Source organism: Pagrus pagrus, assembly GCF_965226575.1.
Source record: "Pagrus pagrus genome assembly, chromosome: 1".
Lineage (NCBI taxonomy): Eukaryota > Metazoa > Chordata > Actinopteri > Spariformes > Sparidae > Pagrus > Pagrus pagrus.
In genome coordinates, this window is record NC_140185.1 from 27,795,936 (window position 1) to 27,817,833 (window position 21,898).

General features: G+C 40.4%; 2 protein-coding genes across 2 annotated transcripts; one reads left to right on the forward strand and one right to left on the reverse strand.

Moving 5' to 3' along the window:
• The first annotated feature begins 4,381 nt into the window (after positions 1-4,381).
• Positions 4,382-21,672, forward strand: LOC311269530 (uncharacterized protein). The gene is made up of 17 exons (XM_084373718.1): positions 4,382-4,451; positions 4,547-4,652; positions 5,073-5,147; positions 6,702-6,775; positions 8,918-9,042; positions 9,177-9,278; positions 9,702-9,941; positions 12,584-12,902; positions 13,609-14,065; positions 14,594-14,782; positions 19,064-19,146; positions 19,386-19,470; positions 19,968-20,040; positions 20,366-20,442; positions 21,079-21,121; positions 21,247-21,313; positions 21,462-21,672. The coding sequence occupies exons 1-17, from the start codon at positions 4,397-4,399 to the stop codon at positions 21,578-21,580; spliced, it is 2,289 nt and encodes a 762-aa protein (XP_084229844.1). The 5' UTR covers positions 4,382-4,396; the 3' UTR covers positions 21,581-21,672.
• Positions 11,793-15,864, reverse strand: LOC311258708 (kelch-like protein 10). The gene is made up of 5 exons (XM_084355243.1): positions 15,600-15,864; positions 14,430-14,913; positions 13,587-14,195; positions 13,008-13,157; positions 11,793-12,898 (listed from the first exon to the last, which is right to left on the reverse strand). The coding sequence occupies exons 1-5, from the start codon at positions 15,749-15,751 to the stop codon at positions 12,554-12,556; spliced, it is 1,740 nt and encodes a 579-aa protein (XP_084211369.1). The 5' UTR covers positions 15,752-15,864; the 3' UTR covers positions 11,793-12,553.
• Positions 21,673-21,898: the final 226 nt, after the last annotated feature.

A 21,898-nucleotide genomic window follows, 5' to 3' on the forward strand; every position in this document is an offset into this window, starting at 1 on the left:
GTCTGGTTATAAAGCTGTGACTGGTCTTTTCTAGTCACAGGTCCAAGTCTCAGAGTTTATAGTGCACCCAAAAACTTCCCTACCTGACCTTCAAAATATATGTGCAACTGCATGTGTGCAAGTTTGTTTTTATCAGTTTGAAGTTTGTTTCTTTCCGTCTACAGTTATTACAGAGCCCAAAGGATATTACAGATTGAGACCCACCCCAGCCACAGTCTGTTCACCCTGCTGCCATCTGGCAACAGATACAGAAGTATCTGCTGTCAGACCACCAGACTACGCAGCAGCTTCATTCCTCATGCTGTGAGACTCCTGAAATCACCCTCAACAGTCTAAAAAAGATCTAGCAAGACTCAAGGACTCAATCATTATTTCATTTTTTAAACCCTCATTTAAAAAATGACAATAAATGTACCTTGTGCTTTGCAATGTGAACTAATGTTTAATCTCTATGCAGTTGGTCAGTGCTTCAATCACACTACCAGTCAGTGCTACTACTTGAAATTGTGGCAGCAACGTAGGGTTGCAACTCTTAAGTGCTGTATCGTAGACAAGTGGATGTGTTTCAGTTCACTGCTGCCTTCTGGCAGAAGATACAGAAGTCAATGACACACATCCAGTTGCCTACGAAACAGCACCTAGAATTACCATGACCTGGATGACTGAGAACCATCATCAACATTTTACCGCTGCAAAAAAAATTATTTATTATTTTTTTTGTACAAAACGTCAGCATTTCAGTGAAACACTGAAACTCAAACGAATGCGCCTCAATACAATGTTTCAGATGACCACAGTCAGTGGAAACTACAATGTCATGTCAACTCAAAAAACACTGACTACTTAATTGGCTTCACAGTAATGTGAGGTGACACGGCACAGGGACAGTTACAGGAGATACTGTCCTTCAACCACTAAAAGATGGATTTCTCCTTTGGGATCAACAAATATCCCAAAATGATGAGATCAGGTTAGAGCTCAATTACACTGCTGTGCTGAATAAACTGACCTTCTGTTGTGCTCAGCTCATATAGATTGGACGGTGTGGATGTGGAAAAGAGTATTTGAGTGTGTGTATGTGTGTGTGTGTGTGTGTGTGTGTGTGTGTGTGTGTGTGTGTGTGTGTGTGTGTGTGCGCGTGCACAGTTCCATGGGTAATAGTCCAATCATCCGGTTGAATAAAACTACAATCCAGACACATCTGTACAAACACACGCTGCATTGTATCAATTCATATTCCCAACTATTTCTTCTGCCGCTGCCCTGCTTCAATCTCAGTTTCACCTTTCATGTTTCTCAACGTGAACCTCCCTTGTTTCCATCTCTCTCAGAACAGTTTTTTATTTTTTTCCTACAGTTTTCTGCAGCTCCCCTACCCTCCCTCTCACCACTGCTTTTCACCCATACAATCCTGAACAACTGCAGTGAGGCTGCAAACTTTAGTGCTGCCAGTGTACTGCGTGTGTGTGTGTGTGTGTGTTCACGTGCTGCGATGTTGGCATCTCAACAGAGTTTTTCTATTTTTAGCAGTTTGAGGGTAAAGTCTGGCATTACCTCAGAGGCTGTGAGAGATATGGACATGAAGGAGAAAAGCAGATGGGAAACAGATAAAAACAGACAACCAAGGAGAGTGAGGTGACGAGCGAAGGAATCCAAAATTTTGTTCACTCAGAATAAACCCCGAAAAATGTATCAACTCGTTTTCAAGGAATAAAACTGAACATTTTTCTTTATTTACCTCAATTTTATAGCCTTTGTCAGGTGTTTATATGGGTGTCTCACTGTGGACAGATTCTGAGAAGGCTGAGTGTGGTCCGACTCATGAGTAATGAGTCTCATGTAATAAATGTAGTAATGGCTACTGGGTACTCATGGGTCAGAACTTGAACATGTTGACACACGTCTCAGTCTGATCCCATCGCAAGAGCTTATCATTTCATAGACTCCTTAGATATACAACATGTATCTGTGTATCTAAGATGCTGCACAGTTTGTAAATGAGAACAGAAATGCACACGTGTCTGACAAATCCATCTGCCAGACAAAAAAATGCTAAGAAGTTTTCTGCTGTTTCAAGTGAAGCAGCACGGGTGCAATCAATACTTTCCTCTTGGGACTAATGAACACAGCACACTTATCATACAATACTGGGACACTTGCCTTGACCTGTGTGTGTGTGTGTGTGTGTGTGTGTGTGTGTGTGTGTGTGTGAGCCAAACCATGAGGCTACTGAAATCTGATGCAAAGTATCACAAATGTTACATCATGCAATAATTATGATACATTACAATGTGTCACGTGTGTGATCACTTTACTTTAAATTGTGCAGTAATTAACAACTAATGCATACAAGCAGTTTAAAAGTCTCATAATTTGTAATCCTTTCATAATCCATTAACAATGAGACCATTTTGCACATACAGTATGTTATAATAACATTTTTATCCTTATCTTCTTTATATTTAATTATATTCTCCAGATGAGTATGATCATTTTCTGCATGGTAACTCTGAGGAATCACTTCAAAATAAAGCGTTAGTGGGACATCTTGTGGACACCTACCAGCAGTGCATACAGGACATTTTCTTTAACACTGTGCTATTTGGGTAAATTCAGAAAACATAATATACATTTGAATTACTATTTTCTGTTATCAATAAGTTCTTATGACATTTTATTCAATTTTAGCGAAGAGGCCAACATAAATTGCATGACAATAACTATACTGAATGGCAAAATACAGGCTCTAACTTAGCCACCTGTGCCCAAGTTCAGGTGAATCAATTAGTTTGTTGTTCCAGCTATAGAAAAAAGAGTGAATAAAATGGTTTCTTCCAGCACCAGTGCCACATATAGCCTATGCATACTTACACACACAACTAGCTGTGTTAATACAGGACTGTGCTGATGTAAACAGTTGGTGTGTGTGACGTGCTTGATGTCTGTTAAGCGTTCAGCCACCTGTTTGAACAAGGTGCTGCTCATTCTGGCCTTTAATATAATAAAATGACATAAATCTGCCTCCAAATATTGGGCAGGTCCCCCATATCTCCAAAAACTACACTTGTACCAGGTACTAATCATACTGAGACTGCGTACAGACTGAATCAGTGTTTGCACTAGCTGACATCAATTTATTATAAGTGTATTTTTATTTTATTTATTTAGTTATTTAATTTTTTATTCTTTGTTAATCTAAAAGGGATTGCGCACATTTAAAAAATAAAGCACAACATAAAGGTCAGATAGGTCGGACCACATGTTTTACTGTGTCTGTGTGGCGGAAAACGACAACAGAAAAAGGATCAGCCTGTTGTTGTCGTCACGCTGACTGTGGCTATTAAAAATCCTTCCAGACAGACTGAGGGCACTTTTTCTCTTCTCTTCAACCCGCCCTGCTGTCTCGTACTACGGGAGCCTGACTGTCGGTGCGGACGTGGCGCGGCGGAAAACCCGGAGCGAGGAGCACGAAGCGCAGCCGTCTGCGCAGACTCAGTGACACGGCGGCGGCGTTGCTCCTCCACGTGGACCCTGTCATTGACCAAAACACCGCGGTCTCCGTGGCAGCCGGGGGGGCGCGCGTGCCGCCGCCGTTGCGCAGTGCAGACCGGGCGGCACGAGGCGGGGCGGAGGTGCTCTCCAGACATGAAGCTGTGAACCAAAACCGAGCTGAATTAAAGCTTTTTTTTTAACCGTCCACACATCAGCTATGCAGACAGGTAGGCTCACCGTCACTCCGGGTACAGATACAGACCTTCACAGCCTGTTTATCCAGCTGGAGACCTCATTACGCCTCCACTGTACATACTTACATACATATTTAATCTTAATACACCCGTAGCCATGCTATTATTTTATGCTACAGCTAGCCGTCTTTTCATGTATGCCTTGTTTTAATTCAGCCATGTAAAGTCAAAGCCAGAAGCCTGTTTGTTCCTCGGTAATTATCAGTGCACATACAGTACACGGGCTGTAGCAGTGCTGCTGCAGTGAGTTGTCTGGGTCATGTGCGGATGTTAGCATCGCTGCTGCTGCTCAAAACGAGGAAGCTGCAGTAATACAGGTAGTTTGTGATATAATGGGGATACATCGCACACCAACTCTCTGTAATCCATCCTCCAACATCACAGATAGACGGGCTGACCACAGGGGACTGTGTGGATGAACAGCTAAATATAGATGTGGAGGTTTTAATTGATTTTGCCACAATGGAGCATAAGCTACACCAGCTGTCTTCATGGTTGTGTTGTGTGTAGGCAGGAGGTGTTACATGTAGATGGACAATTTGACACTGATGATAACACACATTACTACTAGGTTATGAGTTTGTAGGTGTATTTTGGCAGACACTGAAGCAGGAGCCATGTGGACTCTCTACAGCATCATGAAACCATGAATGTGCCACAGTTTGCTCAGATACAGATCAGTGTGGGAAAAGGCTCTTTATTCCAGTTCAGTTGCTTTCAGTAACACTATGGCACTTGGGCAGATAATTTCATGATGGCTGCTGTGACTGAATGTTGTCCTCATGGCTGTGTGTTTGTAGGTGTGTTCATGGACTCTCACCTGGTCAGGTTGGTCCCTTGTGTCCTGTCCCTGATCGTTCTCGCTCACTTGTGCCTGGCTGCACCGGGTCAACCAGGGACACAAAGGTAAACCCACCTGCCTACACACAAGTTTCACTCTCTCTCTTTTTTTTCCAGACATCCCAAGATATTAACATTTTTAGTCTTTCATGCTGCATGGTATATTATGCCATAATTGATGACTTTTTAGTGTCATAACAACTAAATGTGCACAATGAGGCTGCAAGGGCTACAATATCAAAATGGCCAATCGGATTAAGCAGATGTTTTGCAAAACTTGACAAATGACGTACAGTACAGTATACCTCATGTAAGGAGCATTCAGTCCTGTTGTAATTGCCAGCAAAGGAAACTGTCTTTCACCTCTGTTATATTAAACTTTAGAGAGATGAAATGAGGCTTATGGTCACCTATATATTTATATCTTGGCATGGTTGGAAGTAATGAAGAAAAAAAAAAATCCATCTTTAATTGTTTGTCTCTCAGGGAGGAATCCATAGATGCACGTCCCGCTTCAGGTGCGTTAGCCAATCCCTTTGGCTCTGGAGAGGAGGACCGCTGGTAAGTTACGCATGGACTCGAAGTCTGTGTTAATCTTTGTTCTTACAGTATGGCTAAATGTTGCACTCAAAATGCAACTTGAAAATACAAAATTATTCTCAGAGAATGATTAATTATGTATTACATGGAATAAAGATATTTACTGTCATGCATTGTTTTGTGAAACTACTGTGTGACTATAAGTTAATACTAAAACCAGGAACACAACATGCAAATTTGTTCAATCTGCAGTGTGTTTTAGTGCTTTAAGCAGCTGATGTCTGCTTGCCCTTTGGACTTTGGCTGCTGTGTTGTGCTTATGATGTGGACTCCTTATACTGATAAGATTACATGAGCAATCATTTTCCCCTCATGGCGATAGAGATCATATACATTGTCCTCACACAGAGCAAAACATGATGGCTCACCGTTGGTATCTCGGCTCATATCTTTGTTACTGGTCAGCTGTACAGTAACATAAACTGAATTACAGGTTTAATTTATTCAGAGGCACAGCTACTTTATGGACTTAGTGAAGCTGCAGCCACATCGTCAGCAACCACATATCTCATCACACTGACTGATAAGATTAATGGATGTGTACACTGCTCTATCATTGTGGTTGTTTAAGTCTATGGCATGTATGACAACACTAATGTTTGTCAGCTGTGTGTGAATAAAATTGTGTCTGCAGGTGACACATTCAACTGACTATCTGGAATCACAAATTTCAAAAAAACTTAAATAATAATCAAAATGCCTCTGGAGGGACTATGACGCTGAAATATATTTCTTCCTTGTACCACCACCTCTAAAGTTTCCCCAATGAAATAAAATGAAAAAACATAGAAGGTGTATAAAGGTGCTTGGCTCTCAAAGGGTTAAGTGAAGACAAACGAAGGAAACCTGCAAGTGCCAGGCTATTGTCAGTGACACTGATGTAGGTCACCCAGTTGAACGGTGACTTCTGACTCACTGAACTAGGTTGCAGATTGCTCAGAGTTATCCTCAATCAGGAAGAACAAAAGACAGAAAAGTAATCTCATCAGGGCCTAAACAGACCAGATTTTCTGGCTGACTGTTAGGATGAGGTCTCTATGTCAAGGAGGGACTCACATCTCTTAAGCCTTCACAAAAATGGGTTGGCACTCCCTGAATGGCCCCAGGCTGTTCTTAAACATTATTTAGGTGTTAGTCTCCACAACCTGTACAACAGGTGACCTGAATCTATTGCAGTCAATCCAGAGGGATTTTGACATTCAGCTAAAATAGAAATATAGCAAGTACCAAACAATGGGACTGCTCATTAAAGATATGATGAACTGAGAAAAACACCAAATACGTGACAATGATTGTTGCTGAGGTGGCACCTCCCTCTGGTATGTGGAGTTATGACATGAAATTATGCCCTCTAGTGGCTGAAAATCATACAGAGTCACTACTGTGCTTCAGGCAAGTCCTGAAGCACAGTAGCAAGTCCTGCTGGGTTGAACAAATCTGACCCCTCAGTATTAAACCTAGGCTCTAAATGTTTGTTGATTGATTTAAATGTACTTTTTGTTGTGCGAACCACAGGTTGCTGCAAAGTTACATTAAATCCACCCTGAAGGATGGCCAAGGAGAACCAGAAATCAGCAACTGGGAGCAAGGTAGACATCTACACCAACAAACACTCATTTTACTTCTGACACAGAGCTGCTCCTTCAATCACTGATATCAAATATGCAGACTGTATTCACACAGACCGCTCTGTAGTAGGGTTGTTCGGTATACCGGTACTAATTCGGTACCGGGGTACTGAGGCATTTAAAACGGTAATATATTGCATTTGGATGGGACCGGTACTTGCAGCGCCGCCGGCAGCGCCCGCAACAGCGCGGCGACCTTGCCACGTGACGTCACCGCGTTGTAACTACAGCTGAGAGGACGAGGAGCAAGCCGGTGGAAACAGCTAGCAAGTGAGCGAGCAGCGTGGACTGGACCCAGGAAGTGAACTGGCACCTCTTCAGCTACCAGTCCACTTCCATATTGTGGGCTGTAGCTGGACTTGAACCGGCCACCCTCCCGTCCCCAAGCCAAGTCTCTACTGACTTGTTAGCTCAATAGCTTCCAGGTCATGGCCCTACAACTGATAGCTCAGTAGCGCCGCCTAACGCCCCCTTATGGCTTTTCCCATTAAGTTTTTCTCATTTCTACGCCTCGTACTTTATTTCACTAGTCCTACAGATTTAACGCCACAGACTTCACACTCGCTAAATATCATCTTCAGACCTTGATGATGACACCTTGTCAAAAGCTTTTGCCTCCGATATACGTATGTATCATGACCAGACGCACAAAATACCCCTCGGCACCAAAACCCTCAGTCCAACAGGAAGTCGGCCACTTTGGTTCACAGCGGCCATTTTGTCAAACTTGAAGCCCCACCTCCTACATGCACATACGCTAACAAATTTCGGCACGCATAAGTATCGTGACCAAACGCACAAAAAAGGGCATGACAGTCTGAACTTTCAATGCTTGGCCACTGTAAGAGCCATGTCAATGTGTGGTGTGTGTTGGACACAAACTTTCCACTAGGTGGCTATGTTGTGTTGTGGGTCAGCCTGATATCAATCAATCAGACGTCATTTATATCGCACATTTAATACAAATACAATGTAGCACAAAGAGCTTCACACAATAAAAGCAAGCACAACAAAACAGAAGTGAAACCAAAAGACAGACACACACACACACACACACACACACACTTTCTCTCACACATAACACATACATGCATTTCTGACAGAAGCTTCCTGAGGCGCTACCTTTCGCTCAGCTATGTGCTGTGACGACAAACATCATCCAATTTACATGACATTCACAGGCTGTTTTCTCCAAATCATACACTACAGCATGACATATAATTGATGGGTGAGCTCTCGGGCCACATAGTGGACAAACTTGCCCTCTGCATCTGCCCTCCGACGGCGCCACGGCCAAACGTAGGCGAGGGCCCGTTCATCGCTGCTTGCAGCTTTAATTATATTTATATTTTCACAGTCATTTTTAAACTTTTTGCCATACATGTAGACATGCTGATTTACAATAAATCTGAAGTGGTCCCTTAATTTTTTTCCAGAGCTGTAAAATGCATACATGCATGATCTTTATAAAGTAACAAACTTTTACATACACATTTAGCCATTTAATAGTTATAAAGACTAGTAACATACCATTTAAAGACATTGGTCCTACTTAAGACCGGCTATATCTAATGAAAATATTTTTTAGGTTATGTATCTCAATGTAATTAAGGCCTCAGCTTGTATGACAAATGTATCACCTTAATTTTATTTTTCACTGCAGAGGTCTGGTGCTTCTGGTCCGGATAGAGAGAAAATTGTGTGCGTTAGAAAAGCTTGTCTTTGTGGTATTTTATTTTATTTACTGATTAATATGTTATTGTTCTATGATTTTCTATTAAAATAAAGTAGTAAGCGCATTTTTTGCGCTCTCTTTTTATTTGAAAAAGTATCGAAAAGTATCGAAATACATCTTGGTACCGGTACTGATACCAAAATGTTGGTATCGTGACAACACTACTCTGTAGTAAATTAACATTCTTCGCATCTGATCAGAGAAGCTGTTTGTCTGTAATACTATGTCCCAAACAATCGTTCTTCAACATTACTGCAGTTGTGTGTGTGTGTGTGTGTATACAGTACGCCTGTTAAATACTGAATATCTTCTGCAGTTTATTTAATGTTCGGTATTTAACATGTCAGTCTTCTCCTGCTTTGTGTCAGAGGTATTCTACCTGTTTCGTCTTTATGACTACGATCGCAGTGGGCTCCTGGATGGCTTGGAGATGATGAGGCTGCTCTCAGACTTTAACTCCCATCATACACCTGGAGCACAGACCAATGAGCTGGTAAGGAAGGAGTGGCTGTGTGTTTATCTGTGCTGACATAGTATTGTGTCTACCAAACACTTTACTCATAACCTGTTTATCTGATCTGAGTTATATCTTTGTGTGTCTTTGTGTGTGTGTCTGCGCATATGCAGGTGGTGTCTATGGTAGATTTTTTACTCCAGACTCAGGATTCAAACCAGGACGGCATGTTAGCCCCATCTGAGCTGCTGTCTCCTCCAAAACCTCACGCACAGGTATTGTACATTTACAGACAAGCCACAAGAGACAAAGTACAGTCAACCTAATCAAAATGTAGCAGTGTCAGGCGTTATGACGATTTTTGTTTGCCCTACTGGTACAACTTGTAGTAACCACTAAAATGATACAACATCTATGGGAAATAAAAGATTTTGATAGGTGGAAATAGTTGTTTGAAAAAGCAGTCCAAAATTAAGGTACACTTAGTAGCACTTTCAAATATACAGTATAAACAAAATGTAAATGTATCAAATATAGTATAAAACTCGAAAGCTAGTAAGAGTACCTTGAGCTTACAAGTGTCAAATTTTATCACAGATTTTATCTACAGACATGTAGACCGAAGTATTTACAGAGCTGTACCTAGTTTTATTCTCTGCCTCATTTGTGGTTGACTGCAGTAACTTTTTCTACCACAGGACTCCAGCAACAACAATGCACCTCACCAGGAGCAGGTGTTGGCAAACCCTGGTAACGGTGATGACAATATGAAGGCAGGAGCAGCTCATCAGGAGTTGGAGCCTCAAGCTGAAGAGCAAATTCAAAAGGAAGTAAAGACTGTAGAAGAAGAACACATAAAACAAGTAGATGAACAGCATGTACAAGAAATCCCAGAACAAGGGCATGACCAACCTGTTCATCTAGGGCAACCAGAGATATGAATGCAAACACACAGATGCTGGTTCTGTCCACACTATCATCATGTGTTCACACCAGCAGAAGACTGATGATAGAGTTAAAACAATGCCCTCAACTGAGAGGACGTCTTCTTCTTCATCATCCCTATGAATGGTTTCTCTCCCATCCATCTCACCTGACTGTTAGATGGTTAATAAATTAAAAGGTGAATGTGTTTAAATTATTGCCATCACTTTATTGAAAACATTTTCTACAACGAGAACTAATTGGTGTTAATTATGAAGTCAAAGATTTATAGAGCTGTAAAGGGGACAGAAGTACTGAATTTCAAATGCAATATTATCAAATGTTATTAAAACGGAAGCCATCATTAGTAGATATTTGTACTCTGGAATATTTGATTTTCTTTAATTGTATTTATTACCCTTTTTTGTCACACATTTGAGCTTTTCTATGTCGATTATGTTTTTTCATGTACACACTGGTTGGCCTTATTGTATCTGACTCACCACAGGCTTCGGATATGCACTAGGAGTGCATCTGGACTGTTATCTAGTAAAACTGGTCTCATTTACATACTGGTGTGCCATGAATTTAAATTTGTTGTCCTCCTTGAGAATTTGTTCAGCCCACACATTCACTTAAATCATTTAATGAATAAAATAGGGTTATTCAGAAGAAAAATCCCATCTTATTATGCAATATTGGCCAGGTCTTAATTAATTTAATGCACGTGTATGATCCCATAAGCATTATATTTGGATGAGAATTGTGATGTGCCTGAATGAGTTGGAAACCATGAAATTACAGACCAGTGGTGGGCTCTTAATGAGTCACAGCCATCTACCACCGGTCTTTCATCCTGATAGTTGAGGTCAGCCAGGCCCTTGCGAAGTAACAGAAGATGTAATTTAATTTTAAATTCAGCCTCTGTCAGCAAACTGTTTTATTATGTTTTTTTTTTTGTTTACCCTTTTTTAAAAAAAAAAAAACATTTATGCATTTATACAGCTGATGAAAATAAACCTTTATTTGCCCTGTCCCTTTCTTTCTGTCTCCTGTTTCTACGATTTCTTTGATTTGTCAGAATTCAGTTTTAAATGGCCAAACACAATACATACAAAGACTATGTATATGATTATACAGTAAATAAAATAAGAACATTTAATTCTAAAACTACTGAAGAACTTTTCACGGCGGCCACTAATTATGACAACATTACTGAACAGCAGTAAGAAGCAGGCACTGCTTGTGTTAGCACTAGCGATGCTAAAAGCGTCAGCCCAGCTAACGTTGAGCTAATTTCAACTGCTTCATATACTGTTGGCTACTTTAATCTACAGCAGTGCATCATAGTGTGTAAGATCATCATATCATCATCATCATCATCATCATCATCATACGTGTGTAGTGTGGCTGCACTGTGAGAACCATGTATCTGTAAAAAGTCAGACGAACAGCCTGTTTTCAGCTTTGTGACGATGTAGTTTCCTGCTGATCCAAGAGGGATTTCATCCTTCAGTTCATATTCAAAATCATTGTTTGGATTTACAGGGTTTTCACTGGACAGGAAGGATATGGAAAACAATTAGTAACTGGTAACTAAAGCTGTCAGATGTATGTAGTCAAAGTAACAGAAGAGTAAAAAGTACAAAATTTGCCTCTGAGATGTAGAGAAGTATAAAGTTGCATAAACACAAATACTCAACTAGAGTACAAGTATCTAAGATTTGTACTGAAGTACAGTACTTGAGGAAATGTACTCAGTTACCTTACACTGTGTTGTGTGTAGAGGACAATATATACTGACTGAACCTGCCTGCTGCTGCACACATTGGAGAGTAGATGACTGAATTATCATTATTGAAAACTTCTGTTGAGTCATCTTTTATTTGTGAACACCACAACATTCGATAAATCTGAACACATTTACCTCTTTCCCCAAAAACTACTTTATCCAAAAGTAGTTGAAAGCAATCACAACAGGTGAACATTACATTGCAAGCATCAAAATCTTAAAGCTTTAGCATTCACAGCCTGGTCTACAGCTGATTTTCATATTCAAAGTGAATTAAAATGACAGCGACAGCAGTGAAAGCTCGGCACCCAAAATAATAAGTCATGGACAGAAGTGTGATGATGTAATCAAGGCATACAGATGCTCCACAACAGGCCCACAATCTTAAACGTCTGTCTACCTTCTACTCCTCATGTCAAACAGTAGAAAACCTCCTTAGAACAATGAACAATACAAAATTTTAATCTATGTACAAAACATTTTGTGTCATTTGGCGATCCCCGCAGTTACACAGTGCAACACCACTGTCGTAGATACAAATCCCAGGTTGGTAACAATTTGTCAACTGTACTATCAAAAATTATTTAAAGTTACATTACGTTGCTTTAAAGGCAGAGTGAAATTATATAATACATTGCAGCTTTTAAATCAAAATCTTTCTCTTTTCTTACTCCTGTAAAACATAAAAATATTTTTTATGACTCATCTTGAACTCAGAATGCAATTAAATAAATAATATAAAAAGGGCACAGTTCATTTACAGTTGCTAATACGTCTTTGTCACTCAGTCTTGCTGGTGTGGATGGTGGTACAGGGCCGGACCGTGTAGGACTGTTAAGTGGAGTCTTCATCCATTAACTCCAGTGGCCTGGCGTCACGACACAAAGTGAAGTCGGCCATGTTGGGGAGTCCACGCACCACGCAGCAGCTGAGGGCGCTGCGGAAAATCTCCATGTCACAGGCCTCAGACCACTCGTCCGCCGTCACATCGTAGTACTCAACGTTATAGCAGGTGGTGACGCCGTTGAAGCCGCCCACAACAAAGAGGTGATCATCGATCACCTCGATGCCGAAGTTGCTGCGGGTGGTCAGCATGGAGGACACTTCACGCCAGGTGTTGGTGCGGGGATCATAGGCCTCAGCGCCGCGCAGACGGGCGCTGCCATCGAATCCACCGACCTGTGTGATGAAAATGGAAACACTTTCTCAGCACATGGCCCTCAATGAACAATCTACAAGACAGTTTGGCAGAAATCTGGTCTCAAGAGGTTGACATTTATGTACTCACTGCAAAGACGCGGTCTGCATACGCCACCACACCAACTCCACTGCGCTGGCTGTTCATGGGGGCGATCATCGTCCACTGGTTGGTTTCTGGGCAGTAAAATTCGCAGGTTTCCAGGCACTCATTCCCATTGAACCCTCCACAAATGTAGATCTAGGAAGGACAGGAGGGACATTAAGTTATTTAGCACTTCTCAACTTCAAATGATTTTAAGAGTTTGAGTGAGGAAAAACAAACTTTGCGAACAAACTACGACAAATCCTTAATCATTCATGCATTCTTGTGAATTCAGTATTATATGCAATACATTAAGTTGTGTCTTCGCTTGTATAAAGTGTCTTCTACTTAAGCTTCTGCATCTTACTTGCCAAAAACATTTAAAATTAAAATTATTAGACTAGATTAAAATGACAATTTACCAATATAAGCAACTGTTTTGTCGCTCCTGAAGAAAGTCCCCAGGCTCCCTTAAAAAGTTGCGTAAATTTGTAAGTTGTTGAGTTGGGATCAAACTAACAATGTCCCAGTCAGCACCATACATCGCTCTGTTACTGGTCCCAGCTGCTCTTCCACTTCACCCACCTTGTCGTTGAGTGTTGTGCAGTTGGCGTCGCTCCTGATCTCATGCATGGATGGAATGAGAGTCCACTGGTTGGTGTCGGGCATGTAGCGCTCTGCAGTCCTGAGGCGTACATGCCCATCATAACCTCCCATGGCATAGATGCATCCATTCAGCACAGTGGTGGACACATAGTAGCGGCGGTAGTGCATGGGTGCGACCTCCTGCCAGGTGTGTGTGCTCAGATCAAGCCTGCGAACACTGTTGAAAGACTCCTGCCTGTCAAAGCCACCGACACAGTAGACGTGCCCATCGAGGAAGGCGGTGCCGTGATAGGCACGAGGGCACTCCTGACTGTTTGTCAAGTTGATCCAGAGGTCAGCGCGGATGTCATACGCCTCAATGCCGTTAGTTGGATCAGCTCCGCTCCAGCCTCCGATGGCCAACATGATGGCGTTAGGCAGGCGAGGCCGAGCGACAGAGTCACGCATGATGAGGGCAGGTGAGGTGAGGTGGTCCTTGTTGTCCATGATGTCCATCACCATTTGAGAGCACTCAGCATTGCTCTTCACGAGCTCACTGGACATCACAGTTGACTCCAGGTGATCTCGACTCATCAAGGCCAGCCGGACCTACACGGAGAAAACAAGAGAAAATCTTTTGAATTGAACTGCAGTGGCCTCACTTTTCCTTCCCAGAAGCTCTGCGCTCTTTGTATACAGTCTGTGGTCTAACATGACTTCAAGCTTACAGCTCTTAGTTTGTTTGTAGTGGAGCTACAGGTTTGAAAGCACACAGGTGATCAAACAATACTGATTTTTTTTGCTGTCAGCTAAATCCAAGCTAAAGCTAGTGGCAGAACTTACCTTAGATAAGAGCACAAGCAGGTGTCCTTTTCGTTCCTCCGGACTGTTGGTGATCCAGTGAAGAACGGCCTCGCACACGGTATTCTCCTTTCTGACGTTGAGGTCGTCTCTTTCCATGATGCCACTGACATCCTCTAAAGTGAGATCCTGAAACTCTTCAGTAGAAATGACCTCCTCAAAGTGATCGAGGACAAACTTGAAGGCCTTTCCCTGCAGCTCAGAGCAGGAGTAGAATTTGGTGAACTGCCAGACGCCGATGCAGTTCTCCGGGCTGAGCTGCTCTCCCAGGAAGTCGCAGCAGGCTCGTGCGATTTTCATGATGTTGAACTGGTCGGCTGCTACCAGCAGCTCCTGTACATTGTCCTCTGTCACAGAGAGAGAGCCGGTGTATGCAAATTCAATAATGATCTGCATCATGTCAGGAGACAGGCCTGGGATGTTAAAGACCCTTTTGTCTGGGGCTGACCAGCGTGTGAAGAGAGCTCTGTGGGTCAGGATGAAAACACAGGAGAGGATTGAAAATCAACAGTATTCAACATCTTTCTTTCATCCGCACACTGATTTATAACTATTTAATTGCAAGTGAGGTTAAGGTTTCAGTGCACTGATGTCATTTTGGGCTCTTTTTTTAACCACATCCACAATATTTTTCTGTTGTTTATTTTTAAACAGCTGAGATCAGCTTTTCAATTTCAATTTGTGTACTGAATGTTTGGACAAAAGTACATCAACAGTCAGCTGTTTCAAGTGTGCATAATAACTTCCATTAAGTATATATTATTCAGCCTCTTTTTATTCAGTTATTAAAAGTACTGTAGCATGACACCGAGAGACAGGATATACAACAACAGAGTCAAAATGAAAAAACAACAACTGGTTGTTGTACAAAACTGAATGGCAGAAAAAAACCTTCATTTGAACTTATATCTGACTGTGTGAGCAGACAGGGAACCTGCATCATAATAAAACTTATACTTTTGAATTATCTTTAAAAACATGTTATCTATATTCTCCATCAGGTCGTTCATGTCCCAACTCCTAGGTCAACATGTTTCATCACAACTGCTCATGAATCAAACCTGCTCATGAATCTATCATTTTGTTTTTCTGCTTATTTAAAGGAATATTATTTTATAATCTTTCCCCCCTGATATCAGATTGCTGACTCACCGGAAGTACGGGCTGCATCCACAGAGGATGATCTTGTGGACTTGAAACTCCACATCCTGGACTTTGATGACTGCATCACAGAAGTGGCCCTCGAGACGGAGATCGTTAAACACGCAGCCTGGCTGGTCTGAATATGCACCTGGGTCAGCCATCTTGAGTAGTTAAGTTTAGTTTAGTTTAGTTTGAAGTTTAGTTTAGTTTAGTTGGAAGATATTTTTCTCAGTAGGTTGGTTTGTCTCAACAGGTTGATGATGGAATCTTATCACATCGTCATGACGACAGTCAGTTCAAACTGTGAAATGTTATGGTTACAACCATACAACCACTCAAACATATTATTATTATTATTATTATTACATATTATCATTTAACTTGTAAATGTTGTTGTTATTTAAAACAGTCCAGTTGAACAGTAGCTGGATAATGTTTTATCAAAATGGCCTCTTTAGTGGGATGAAGGAAGTTCACAGAACGCAAAGTAAACATGGCTGTTTTGTATTTATACTAACTCACACTGTAAAAAGCTGCACAATTTTGCTCATAAACACACAAATAGGTGTAAAAACCTTGACTATGATTCATGTGATTAATATTTTAAGTGAAGTACGAATTTTAATAGGTTGTGGTTTGCAGTGAGGTTGGATTGCATTATATCAAAAGTTTAAAAATGTGTCATTTACTTTAATTTAGTCCAGTTCAACTTCACCCGCAGTAATACACATATTATTAAAAGGTGCAATGTGTAATAATTGGTCACCTGTTGAATTCTTACTCCAAACAATTAGGGGGCAGCATATCACCGAAGTCACAGTTAACTGCCGCTAACTGTAGAGGTTAACTTAATTTTTAAGTTCACAAGCAGAGCAATGAGGTGTTTCGCTGCCTGTCTTTGGTTTAGATTCTGTCATCCAAATATAATGAAGCAGTTTGTTCTGTGAATGCAGCACAGAAACGATTTAAATGAGATTTTCTTTCACCACCACTGAATAAACACAAGTAAATGAAATAAGTCTTATGTGAAACTTGAATAGTATAACCCTGTGTTGAAGTCATTCTGACATTTGATCTGAACTTTAAACAGCCAGGCTGATTTTAGCTCGTACTCAGTCTGAGACATGATGACAAATCACAACTAAAAAATATAGTCATTGAATCTGAACACATTTCTCTCTTTCCTTCATTCTTTATTGGTTTACAAACACAAACAATACACAACACTGCTTCTATCAAGACAAAGTTGTTTTGGAGGTATGAAAGTAGCTTTTTTCATGAGCTGTATTTTTGTCATACTGTCCTGATCTTTTGTATGAATTAATCCAAACCTACCTAGTTTGAATCACTGTTTTGTTGACTATTAAATGACACGGTTTACATGTGTCAGTGTCAATGTGGCTAGCTAGCACATGGTGTTTTGTCATGACTGATACCATGGGGACGGTTGCAACTGTTGCAACTGTCCCCATGCTAATTAGGCTAGTCATATCAAAACAGACCACACAACTGTATTTTTGAAGATTTTTAGTTCAAAATAGGCACAATTAATATATTTCATTGCTCATGATGAACAGAACAGGCAATGATAAGAGAAACTACTGCTAATGATAAACAAAATAATTCCCCAAATAACTTGTTGAGCAAAAATTAGCAATTAGTTATTGTTGTATGTTGTATGTGTCATATAAACTTGTCATATAGTGAACAAATCATCTAAATATAGAAAGTGTTTGTTTTCAGTATGTCAAGAGCAGTGTTGAGACTAACGCCGTTAGAATAAACGCGATTACGTAACGCCGTTACATTCCTCTGTAATTTGTAATCTAATTAATTACTTTATCCAGCGTTACTAACGCCGTTTCCGTTACTAACATGACTTGTGTTGCCGTTACTAAAATCGGGGCCCCAGCGCGATCATGGTAAAAAAAAAAAAAGCCTGCAGCCAGCATGAGTTCTAGGCTATTGTTTTTTCTTTTCTTCCTTTCCTCCTCCTCACTTCATAAGCGGGCTGCAGAGTAGAGAGCACACTAGTACAACACGGTTTCGATAAATACCAAGGATAAGACAGGTCATGTTTTGCGGATATGGAACAAGGAAGTAACTGACTTGACGATGTATAGCTGCGTGACATCATTGACGAATCCTTGTAGGAGTTTATTTTACACACAAACCGACGTAGCTTCTGTGCGGCGCACACACACAACTTTCGACCGGTAAAACCAAAGTGATAGACAGAGAAGAAATGGCGAGTACAGAAGAGGAGGATAAAGTGGGAAAGTCGGCGTTAAGCAAGTGGAAATATAAACACTCTACTCTATGAAACTGGCGTGTGAAACATGCTTCTAAAAAGCCGAATTCTTTGACATATTACTTTGTTTTAGTAACGCAAAAATTACTTTTCCTAGTAATTAGTTACTTTTATAATAGAGTAATTGAGTTACTAACTCAATTACTTTTTTAAGAAGTAATTTGTAATTGTAATTAGTTACTTTTTCAAAGTAATTTGCCCATCACTGGTCAAGAGTGAGAAAGAGAGTCACTAACAGAGCTGGTGGAAGGCAGCAGATTTGTTGGGGAGAGGCGAGTGTTGCTCTCTTATTTTTTAAACATTTGTGTGACTTAAAGTCAAAGTTTATATTCACTGGAGATTTAAAACAATGTGAATTTTGTTCACTAAAACAGTTCACTGTTTGTTCACATGTTTAATAAATGTTTTTTGTATTGTAAATTATTCCATTCTTTTTGTCTCAAAATTAAATATTGAGTTTTTATAGCTTCGGTAACATCTGCACATTGACTCAAGGTAGGCCTATGTTTTACACAAAACAAAACTTATTAAATACCTTAATATTGTATACTGTGCTTATTTAGACAAAAAGCAGAAGATAATTAGTGAAATGTAATGTTTTTTGATATGTTGCAACCGTCCCTGATCCGTGTTGCAACTGACCCCAAACCTGGGGACAGTTGCAACGTCTGAATTCCTCTACTCAAATAAATATTGTGATTGATATGTTATATGTAGCCATCTTTAAATGGTATGGGCATTTAGCAGACAGATGTAGGTTTAATATGTAAAGATTTGGTGAGCCTAGTCCAAATAGTCTCTAGAGTAATGTAAAAAGTGTTGCAACTGTCCCCAGTCTCCCTACGACAAACTGTGACTCTCCTGACTTGGAAAATTATCTTTTAAATTGACAAACAACATATGTGTGATTCATGACACAATTCTAGTGGGATCAAAGAAGTGTATGTCTCATACAGGCTATAAGGTCCCATGGGGTGAACCGGAAGGAGCGTGACTTCGGCTTTCTATTTAGGTACAAATGTAATTAACGTGATTCATGGTCTCCCACCATGAACACCTGTGTTCACCAACTACAGTGTTTTATGTTAAAATGTCTGTTATTGTAAATCTCTACTCTTCCTGTCATCAGCTAGCTTTGTTTTGCTAGCTTAGCTAACTCCTAACGCTCCTTCGCCATAAAACAATCGGTTGCTAGGCAACAAAATTACAACAGGGCAAACATGGCGGAGGATAAACCAAGAGCAGGTTGGTGTCAGTTAACGTTAGCTTAGCTAACTATAAACGAGTTATAAACTATTTTCGAGCTTCAATGTTAATGATAAAACTACCGCTAAAAGGCAGTTTGTGTTTATTGATATTTTGTCCTTCTGAATGATGTCTCGGTTGTTGAAAGTCATTTGCCTGAAATGTTTGACGTCGGAGTTATTGCTTCAGTAAAAAGTTTCTTGGCTCTGCTCCTGGCTCTCGTCTGTCCTGTCTGTCAGAGGCGATAGTGTCAGATGTCCACAAGAGGATTAAAGCAGCGTTTGAAGCGTTTGACTATGAGTCCAACAACACTGTGGATGTCCGGTGAGTGAGACTGCTCATAGACCGGCTGTAATCTCAAATCACATCTCATAACTCCATACACAGTGAATGTGAAAGTGTTGTAGTGTTGTGCATGTTGTAGTTATTGATCAAAACATCTTAAATGTGTGACCTTTGTTTGAAGGCTCCATCTCCAAAAATGCGAATTAACTCACATATTTACACCAGCTCCTATGAATTTAAATATGTTTAGTTTATGAATATACTCCACTGTATCTTCACCATGTGCCTTGTAATCTCACACTATCAATCACACTTGTGTGTTGAGAGAGTGATATATATATAGAATTAATTATACAGGGTAAATACAGCAAGTTTATGAGGAAATCTCCCATCCAGTCCTAGTCTGGTCTAGTAAACACAAGAACCCTGACACAGTGGGCTCTGATCAAGCTAGGCAAACAAAACATGTCTTAATATGAAACACAGTATTTGCATGCATGTAAATAGTGTGGTCTAACATGATGTTTATTTTCCAGGGAGATTAGCACCATCATCTACTCCCTAGGTTGCTTCCCCACTCAGGAAGACCTGCATGCCTTTATAGCTAAGGTCAGAAAAGTGTTTGTTTATATTTTGCTTATATTTTGGATGGATAAACAATCAAACTAATCACCCAAGGCTTTCCTGAGGTGTGCAATGATTTAAATTATCTGCTATACCTTCTTGTAACATATCAATAGTAATGTAATGGTAATTTCACCATCATTTGATATGCATTCTCATTTTCTTTAATATTGCATTAAGTGTTAATTTGCTGTAGTGTAAATAAAGAAGTACCTATATGCTTGAAATGTGTATTGTTCGGAGAAAGGAGTTAGAAAATCCAGAGTTTGTTCAAGGAGCAAAACCCGGCATCTTTGTCCTGTTCAACCAGGTGGAAGAGGACCACACAGGATACATCCATTTGGACAAGTTCCTCCCAGCCATGACTAAAGTGCTGCTGGAGCACAAGTAAGACATTCACCAGGCGTGTTGTTTTGTATATGTAGCTGAATAAAAAAGAAAAAAGCAGAATTTTGAGGGTGAGCAGAAGGCCATGTCATGATGCAAGTAGGTACCTGTGTTAAAGCAAATGATTTATTATGCAGCTCGTCTGTCTACTCCATGTTACTGATGGAGCAAATAAATGAAATGATTTTAGATTTGGTAAATGTAATAAGGTATTTACTGCAGTATTTCACAGGAAAAAATGTGTGATGTAAGGGTCTGAAAGGCCTCCACTGATCACAGTTTTTGATCATAAATCTTTCAGAGGATTTTCACTACATGAAAAATACCAAATGTCAGACATCTTTAAATAATACATGCCAGTTCCTTTCTAACTTGTGCCTCTCTGAGTTGGGAAATGGACTCTAAAGTGTGTGCTCCTTAACACAGACCAGTGTTGTCCACCTCCGACAGTATTTCAGCTTCACTTAGAACCAGTGAAAACTTTAGGATCCTGTTGACAAAATAAGCAAAGCAATTCTGCCCGTAGTGTGACTGACAAGATGATAACATAAGTTTGTGTATGTGGTACGTCGTCATGTTTATAGTATCAGAGGGATACCGTGTATGTGCGTGTGTCCGTGTGTGTATGTGTGTTAGGTTCCCTCCCATCCCTGAGGACCTTCTGCTTCAGGCTTTTGAGGTAAGAGTCTTACAGTTTTATCTGGTAACTGCAGAACATCATGCAGTCAACACAGTAATCCTAACATCACAGTGTTAGTTACAGATGTTTGTTAAAGCATGAAGGCAATAACACCGTGTTTCCAGGTTCTGGATAAAGAAAAGAAAGGATACCTGGAGCCCGACGAGCTGACAAAGTACATGACACAGGAAGGTAAGGTGGAAGCTTGTGAGACCGAAGTCTTTACTTTGTGTGGTGAAAAGCTGATTTTCCCTCGTTTTTGTGTGGCTAACGTTCATGGTACTTTTACAAAACAACATATATACACAGGAACTGTTGTTGTTGTTTGTCCTTGAACCAGGTGAGCCTTTCACTCAGGAGGAGATGGATGAGATGCTGACAGCACTCGCTGACAATGAGAAGAACCTCATCTATTACAAAGACTTAATCAGCCAGCTGACTATCGACCCTGATATGTAGATAGTGTCTGGTGTTTGTGTTAATGTCTGCACGTTCTTAAGGTGGACTTGTAAATCTGATATAATTAATAAATGTGCATAGATAAATCCTGACTTTGTGTTTCCAGAGTTGTCTTCTGACTCTAACTGTATTTGGTCAGATTTGTTTGGCAGATTTGGGAAAATGCAGGAGCGCCATCATATAACATATAGGGTATAACATATAGTAGTGCTGCCATGCATTCGCATATTGTGCCAAATCTCTCTCCTTGTTTTCAAGTCTGTCACAGTATAGGTGTTTTAAGAATACAGAATCACGGTCAGTTGGAAAGTAATTGGA